This window comes from Populus euphratica, unplaced genomic scaffold, assembly GCF_000495115.2.
Source record: "Populus euphratica unplaced genomic scaffold, PopEup_1.0 scaffold1368.1, whole genome shotgun sequence".
In the NCBI taxonomy this organism is placed as follows: domain Eukaryota; kingdom Viridiplantae; phylum Streptophyta; class Magnoliopsida; order Malpighiales; family Salicaceae; genus Populus; species Populus euphratica.
Window position 1 is genome coordinate 2,415 of NW_011501213.1, and position 9,451 is coordinate 11,865.

General features: G+C 29.9%; 1 protein-coding gene across 1 annotated transcript; it reads right to left on the bottom strand.

Moving 5' to 3' along the window:
- Nucleotides 1–367: 367 nt before the first annotated feature.
- Nucleotides 368–1,786, bottom strand: LOC105117452 (phenolic glucoside malonyltransferase 1-like). The gene has a single exon (XM_011015113.1). The coding sequence runs from the start codon at nt 1,784–1,786 to the stop codon at nt 368–370; it is 1,419 nt and encodes a 472-aa protein (XP_011013415.1).
- Nucleotides 1,787–9,451: the final 7,665 nt, after the last annotated feature.

A 9,451-nucleotide genomic window follows, 5' to 3' on the forward strand; every position in this document is an offset into this window, starting at 1 on the left:
AGGAGGAAAATATTCCTCGGTACCCGTCTTCATTTAGAGAAAATACTTTGCATACCTCTTATCTCTTATATGGCAAAATTAATGGTCATGTATAGGCTGTTTAAATCATATGATTTAAATTTAATTTAGAAGTTTTGATAAAATTTTAAATTGAGAATCATTTTAAGTGTCAAAAATTAAATTTTAAATAGAATTTAATTTTTAAAAATAATAAAAAAATAAATTTGATTTACTATACTTAAAAATAACTTCTTCAAAAATTTCCAACCAAATTGAGAGCCGTGTTTCCGCAGCAGTGTCCGTGTCGTATCGTTTCAACATGGACATGGCTAGGTGTTTTCAGTTCACCGTTCCGAGCAACAAAGCCTTAAATAACACCATCAACAAACAGAGACATAAATTTCTCCATTTCATTCCTCTCCAAAACTAAAGCAAACTCGACTCCACTTCCATGCTTGCACTTTGTCATAGAAATTGCTGCGGTCTGATCTATGGAAGTAATCTCAACCTTTTCTGGCCTCCCCCACCCAAGATCAGTTCCATAAACATCATAGTGAGTTGACCCAGCAACACCAAGAAGTAATGCAGCGCCTGGCCTTGCTGTCTTGTTATATGTTGCCAATGCCTCCTTTACTCCATCAAGAACTCCTTTCTCTAAGTTTCTGATAGTATCACCCAGTCTTTCTACTGCCCAGGCAAACCCATTCTCCTCTAGCAGAGCTTCTGCTTCTGTATCTACAGCGAAGGGATAAAGACAGTTACCAAAATATTTGTCATGTATTGGAGGTTCTAAACGAGCTCTACAGTCTGCGAGGAACCCAAAAACAACCTTTCTATTTTTCTCTAACCCCTTTGACTTAACCATACAAATCACCACATATGCGTAGAGGAGAACAAAACTGGACATGTGGACGAGCTTTGTTTCATTTGGATCTTCTTCGTGGATCTTTTCGAATTGCGTGCGAACCCTTTCCCTAAGATTGTTTATTTGCTCACGAGATACCTCGACCACTGCTCGTACTAAGCTAGACTGAGGCGTTATAACTGGCAAAAGCTTCAAACTTCTAGAGCAACTAGGATCCTGACCAGGAACTTTTACTCCTAACCAGGCGTTCAAGAACCTCTTTTCAAACCCTGCAGGATCTTGAATACCTGTTCGATCAAGAACCGGTGTTAATTCTGGCAACAAAGTTGGATATTGCTGCTTCTCGTTATCGCTAAGTGTGCTTATGTAGGACCATGCTTTGATAAACATGGAGTAGCTCGTGCCATCAAGGATAGAATGGTGTGAAGACATTCCAATGCAAAAGCCTTGATTGGGAAACAATGTTATTTGCATAGTCATAGCTGTAGCTTTTGCGTCAGTGACAGGCAACTCAGGTAGATAATGATGTGACTTGATAGCTTCACGGATGTTATTGCCTGAGAGATGATCAAAATCAGCATTAGACTCCGCAACCGTGAGTTGAATAGCATCATTTGGAGTGTATAGAATTGTGGGTTTGGTGGCCTGTGGCGGCCAAGTGATGTTGCCAGCAAGAGGAAGGAAGTGAATGAGAGTACGAGAGAGAGAATGTTTGAGTTTGGGAAGGATTACTGAATTGAAGAAAGCTGGTGTTGACTCGGTGAGTTTATAAAAGAATATGTATCCAACTGGTTGGAGTTTCAACCACATAATATCAAAGAAGGTGAGTGGGACTGATAACTCCGTCGCAAACTCGGGTGGCGTAAAGAATGGGGTGACATGGTGAACGTCCAGGATCTTTACTTGGTGGGCAGAAGTCATAACGATACAGAGATAGAGGCTAGAAAGTGATCTTTAATTTTTAATTCTTTTAGGTCTTTAAATTCTCTTACATCAGTTTGTAAATCCAGGCGCTTTTAATTTGCATTAATTACAATTTATCACAATATTAATTCCAATTTAATCACAGACACATGTAGAAGAAGTTTCTGAAGTTTCTTTTGTTTCGGTTTTTGTTTACTTTATTATTTTTTTATTAAGTTGTTTGGGAAAATAGCATATCTGTTAAATAATAATAATAATGGATATAAAACATTAGATAAACCAAACAAATCTTATTTTATAACATGAAGATTTTTTAAACTATCTATTTTGATATTTTTGAGTTTCTCGTAAAATTAGAAAATTAAAAACATATATATGTTTTCAAAAAACAAAAATCTTCTATTTTCAATTGATAATAACATTTTATATTTCAAAATAACAAGAAATTTTTTTCATAAGTTAACATAAAATCTCTTATTAACATAACAAAGAACAATTAAAACAGTTAGGGTCAATTTCACTATTTATATAAACAATAAAATATCTCTATAATAATTCTTTCATTTCAACTTTTTTCTTCTACTTTGTTTTTTATTTTTGTAATTGTCACCTTATAGTAATTGATATTGTGTATATTTAATTGTCACCTTATAATCACCTTATAGTAATTGATATTGTGTATATAAGATTAGGTTTTTATACCTATTGAAACATTTCTAGATCTACCAATTCATTTGATTACCATAATATATAGTTGTTGGGTTTTCTTTACTCTTAAATTTATTACGCTGAGAGACAAATATATTAGAAGAAATATAAGTGTGATATATGATAAAATAATAATAATAATACAAAGTCAAAACTCAAGAATAAAAAAAGATTGAGAGGAAGGTATACTTTTATTAAGTGTTTATCTTTAAACTCTCATAGCTATTCTTTTTTTTTTTTGTGTTACTCAATAATATTGAATTACAAGCTTTTTTATTAGCATAAATTCTTAAACAATAAAAAAATTAAACTAATACAAAAAAATTCTAATTTGAATATGAATTGTATTTTGCTTAATGAATTAGTTGACTATTTCTTAACTAGTTGACTGTTTTAATTTATTCCACTTGGTTACTCAGTCTCAACTACTCAACCAATTTAACTAATTTTTAAAAATCAGTTTACTTTCAGCATCCTTTTAAAACTTGATTTCTTTATAACTCCCAACATATTTCTCATCTTGATAAAAAAAATTATTTTTTTAATGGCTTTGTGAAGATATTCATAACTTGGTCTTATGTCTTTAAATACTTGACTTCAACTTCCTTGTTTGTAATGCAATCTCATAAGTAATGAATTCTCGTGTCAATATGCTTACTTCTATAATGAAACGCTAAATTCTTTGCTAATATAATGGCTGATGAGTTATCCGTATAAATTTCAAAGGGCTTCTATGTAGCATTCACTATTCTTTCAATTATCTCTTTAGCGATATGGAATGACAAGCACATGTTCAACTTCACATATTGATAAAGTGACTATAAATTGCTTGTTTGAACTCCATATAAATATTGTGTCTTCTATATAGAAAATAAAACATGTAATGCTATTTTTAAGAGGTGGAGTATAAGGAAGTGCATATTTATAAGAATTTTAAAATTTATGGTGTGATTGAAACAATGGCTATGAAGTTTGTGCATTATTGTTATCACTCTTCCAGTTGAAATTTGAGTGATTTCTCCAACCAGAATTGTATGTTTGCGAGTATGGGTTATGATTAGGCTTTTGAAAACTGTTTAAAACATGAGCTTGTTCATGGAGGTATTCCCTAAAACAAGACAAAGTTGGACAGTCATTGGTTGAGTTATTCCTTAAAATAAGACAAAGTTGAACAGTCATTGGTTAAGTATTTATTGGTTTCACATATTTGATACACAATGTTTTGAACAGATTTTAATTTACCATTATTTTTCAATTCTAGTGCCTCGACTTTTCTAGCTAAAGTTAAAAATTTAACTTGGAGGTTATGATCTTGCTTAAGGTTATACATACCTTGACTAGATGTATGAGGTTGAGTTTTACCGGGTGTCTGTAGTGTTCTAATTTTGAGCATTTTCAGCTAGTAAGTCTAAGTACTCTATTGCTTCATTAAGGTCTCTATCTTCAAAGGTTCTATTGCACATCAATTCAACCATTTGCCTATCTCTAGGTGTTAATCCTTCATAAAAATATGAAACCAATCTTCATATTTCAAAACCATGATGAGGGCAAGTATTAAGCAAATCTCAATACATATACCAATATCGTTAAAATGTTTCTCCTAATTTTTTAATGAAAGTAATGATTTATCTTTTGAAAGAGTTTGTTCTATGAGATGGAAAAAACTTCTTTAAAAATTATTGTTACATTTCATTCCAAACATGAATGGATCATGGTTTTAAATTTTATAACTATATTTTAGCTTTATCTTTTAAAGAAAAAGAAAAAAAAATTTAATTTGATGTTGTTCATACTACAATTTAAGTCATTATAGGTGTTACAGACCTTCTCAAATTCTCTTAAATACAAGTATGGAGAAAATCTAAACCATGAAAAGGAAGTAAAAGTTGAATAATACGTGACTTTAAATTGAAATGAGATGTATCAGAAGGAAAAATTATGTATGAGGGTGCACTTATTCTTGTTGGATTCATGTGGTCTCCAAGTATTCTAACATGATTATTCTTAATATTGTCATTATAAAGTTATTGATTATCTTCTTCAGCTATATTTTCTAAAAATGATAAAAATATCCTACAAAGTCTATCACTTAATGTATGTGACCAAACTCTCATACACATGTAAGAAGACAATAAAATGAAGAAGAAAACAAAATGAAATGAAATAAAACAAAAGAAACAAATTTAGATACAAGAAAAGAGAAAAGAGAAAATAAATTAAATACTACAAGTTCTATGATAATTTTCCTTTCCTACAACGACGCCAAAAACTTGAGACGACCCAAAAGATTGATGTCTTCTCCCAAGTGTAGGAGTGTCAAAATAATAAATAATCTAGCAAGACTAGGATTGAACCACGGGGAGGTTAGCTATGTAAATTATAAATAACAACAACAACAACAATAATAATAACAGTAGTAGTAGTAATAGTAAGTTAAATAGGACTTTGAGATTGTAAGATTAATGTGATGATTAAACAACGATAAAAACAAATTTCAAGGTGAAAGGATCCATTAATGGTATTTCAAACAAGTATAGTATGAACTCTTTTTATTACTCAACTGGAAACTACACATAAAGAAGTTTCCAATTGGATTATAAATTGTTAACACAATTATATTAGTTATCTTATTCGAATAATGCTAATAACCATTTAACAAGTAAAATATTAAGAGTGAACAAGATAACAAATACAAAACATGTTAATATCAAACATTAAAGTCCATGTTGAGTTTACACTATACTTATTATTACACCATTAGTATAACATTTTCACCTTGACATAATAAACTTAACTAAATATAATGAAAAAAGAGAAACATAAATAAACAAGATAAGAACATAAATAAGATATAAGTTAACTAAGTAAAGAAAATAAAATAAAAAGTATAAACAAGATATTAACATAATCAAAACTGATGCATTACAATAAATACAAAGCAAGAACATAATCTTGATCTGAAAATCAAGATATCTAAATGTATAGCAAATGCCTCCTTTTATAAGCCAAAATTAGAAATTATTGATTTGTTGACTAATTGTTGAGTGGGTGGTCACATCTTGACTTTGTGACAATCCTTATCTTCTTGTCTAAACAAAGCATTATTGCTAACATCAGAATTTGAAAAGACTTAAATCATGAAAGTTCTAAGAAAGTGTTTCAGCTTTCCAACAAAAAAAAATTGAGATCATTTGGACTTCTAGAACTCAACATATGGGTTGAACACTGAACAGTATCTGGGTTGCAGAACAGATTCTAACTTCTCTATTATTACTAAGATTTAGACTTTCAAATAGCAAAATTAAATCTTACATTCCTATGAATATTTTATGCTTATGTCTTAGCTTTCTAGTTATATAAACCAAATTAAAATCCAAGATCTACAGCTCTATATATGACCTAATGATTGAACAGTGTTCCAGTTTGGACTAAACCAACATATTTTTTCTAAGCTTCACCCTCTCTTTGTCATCTCAATTTCAGTGGTTGAACTCATCAATCAATTCTTTGATTTATGTGGTAAGCTTGCATTTAAGATAAACATTTACCATAAATTAAAAGTATCTTATATATCAGACTTATTATTATAAAACATTGTTTAGTTAAGGAGTTAGTGATACTTTAAGTGCAAAATGTTGATATAAAACCTTGATAAAAATGCACTTTTAAGTACTAATTATTTAGGTCTTTCATTTCTTTTTCTTTACTTAGTTAACTTATATCTTATTTATGTTCTTATCTTGTTTATTTATGTTTCTCTCTTTCATTATATTTAGTTAAGTTTATTATGTCAATGCGAAAAGGTTACACTAATGGTGTGAGAATACGTATAGTGTAAACTCAACATGGACTTTAATATTTGATACTAACATATTTATATTTGTTATCTTATTCACTATTAATACTTTGCTTGTTAAATGATTAATCTAGATTTATATTGTATAACCTTTGATACAACAAATACTTGGAACTTTCATAGCCCAACCGTATGGTATAATCAACACCTGCACTATGAAAGAAACTTGATTTATTGTTAAGTTATGATCATGAATATTTGATAATATTTACAAGTATTAGCATTATTCGAATAAGATAATTAATATAATCATGTTAACAATTTATAATCTGATTAGAATCTTCTTTGTGTGTGGTTTCTAGTTGAGTAATAAAAAGAGTTTATACTATACTTGTTTGAAATATCATTAGTAGATTCTCTAACCTTGATAATTACTTTATCATTGTTTAATTCTCATAGTGATCTTGTATCTCAAAATCCTATTTAAGTTGTTGTTGTTGTTGTTATTATATAGTTAACCTCCATATGGTTCGACTCCGGTCTTACCGGGTTATTTGTTACTTTAATACTCCTGTACTTGGAAGAAGACATCAATATTTTGATCTTGTCAGTTATCATTCAAAAGTATATACGTAAATGGTTAGTACGACGTGTTTATTTGAAATTCTTGTCAGTCACTACTTCCATACAGTGTTGTTTGAAAAAAGTGTTAGCAATAAAGGAATTCCAAAAGCTTCATTAAAGGCTAATAAAGTTACTACTAATCTTATTCAAGATTTAAGAGTGAATCGTCTTAAAGAGAAAGCTAATAATATGGTTCAAGCTTGAGATACGACCCAAGTAAAGTCATATTCTAATTTTGATTTACATCATCCAGTTTTACACCATTGAGAATAACTTCAAATCCAATCATTGGATCGAGATGAAACTTTGTCAAAAGCTTCCAGAGGTATTTATCTATATTAGGGTAAATGTTTAGATGAATTAGAGTTCGGAATGGACTTGTGATATAGGTCAGAACAGGTTGTGTAAATTTTATTATATAGTTCCTTTTGACCTGTAGCTTCCTATTTAGCAAAGATCCTTTCTCTAAAAAGATGTGGTAGTTTGTTTTAGAAATTTTCTAGTTCCACAAGAATATTTAATAATTTGAAACATAATTTTCAAGAGTGGCAATGTTTCATTAATATTCCACAATTCTTTTCTTATAAGGATTCCTTATTCATCCTAACTATACAAGGAAAGAAAGGCTGGTGCTATTTAATGAAAATTAGTTATTTTTATTATTTTCTTTCATGTTTGAGCTTAATTAAAACTTTATTTTGAGTTAGGATCCAAGACTTGTTTAGATCAGGTTATAACCTTTTCAGTTTAGGATTTTTAAGTCAGTTTTATATGTGGGTCAGTTCAGCCCACAAGTGTAGATCCATTAGAGTTAATTTTTAAGAACTATTTATACACAAGTAACCTAAATTTCAACATCCATTGATGAATAATAATACTTCTAAATTTTTCAATTTTAATGTGTGAGAGTGATTCTTATATTTTTCAGTTCCTGAACAAACTGACTCTGACTTATCAAAGATTAACTAGCTTTGTGGCATCATTCTAATTCATTCCAATAGTGTTGGTACTTTGGGGTAGGTTTGCATTATGTCACACTCCTATCAGACATATTTCAACTTTCCAGGATTAGATCTCAATCATGACTGTAGGTTGGATGACTATTGATTAGTACTTAAAAGTGCATTGTAGGTTGGATGACTATGTGAGTACGAGGTTCGTATCATCTTAGGTCAAACATGGCTATCAAACCCAAGGCTAGACCAAACCAACACACCTTGGATCTGGTATGGTTTGCTAGACATGTTGATTAGTATTAAAAATAAATTTTTATCGAGGTTTTATTTCAGTATTTTATACTTGAAGTATCAATAACTCTTTAACTAAGACTCCGTTTGTTTGTAGGAAAGTTGTTTCCTTTTGGAAAGTGAATTCCGGGGAAAATGAATTCCTGGAAAATGAATTATTTTTTGATGTTTGGTAGTGTTATGAAAAATGAATTGGAAAACACTTTCCAGTATTAGGTTATGTTATGAAAAATGAACTGGAAAATAATTTATTAATGTTTTATTTTTCTCAAGTTTATTAAAATAATAAGGAACAAATCTTACAAATTAAAAAGTTGAATAAGAATCCGAAAAACAAACATAATAAAAAAGAAAAACACTTTTCTGAGAACCAAGTCAAATTTTTCTTTGGCTGAAAAGTGTTTTCTGTTGACTAGAAAGTATTTTCTATTGACTGGAAAGTGTTTTTCGTTGACCGGAAAGTGTTTTTTATTGACCAACTTTTCTAATGGCAAACAAACACAGGAAAGTTTGGAAAATGGTTTCCCGGAAACTACTTTCTGGGAAACAAACATGGACTAAAGAATGTTTTATAATAACAAGTCAGATACTATAAAATACTTTTAATTTATGGTAAATATTCATCTTAAATGCAAGCCTATCACATAAATTAAAGGATTGAGTAATGACTTCAACTACTGAAATTGAGAAGACAAAGAGAGGGTGAAGTTTAGAAAAGTGATGTTGGTTTACTCCAAACTAGAATATTGTCTATACGTGACTACACTTTCATGCACGTGTAGTAATATCTTGATCTATAGATCTTGGATTTCAACTTGGATTTCAACTTGGTTTATATGGCTATAAATCTAATACACAAGCCTAAAACATTTATAGGAATGCAAGACTCAATTCTACTATTTGGAAGTCTAAATCTTAGCAACAACGAAGAAGTCCGAATCTATTCTGCAACCTAAACATTGTTCAGTGTTCAGCCTATATCTTAAGTTCTAGAAGTCTAAATGACCTTAATTTTTATTTTTATTTTGAAAACTGAGATAATTTCCTAGAACTTTCATGATTCAAGTTTGTTCAAATTTTGATGTTAGCAATGATGTTTTATTGAGACAAGAAGAAAAGGATTGTCACGAAGTCAAGATGTAGTCACTCACTTAATAATTAGTCAACAAATCAATAGTTTCTAATTTTGGCATATAAAAGGAGGTATTTTTCATGCATTTAGACATCTTGGTTTTCAGATCAAGATTATATTCTTGCTCTCTCTTTATTATAATGCTTAAGTTTTGC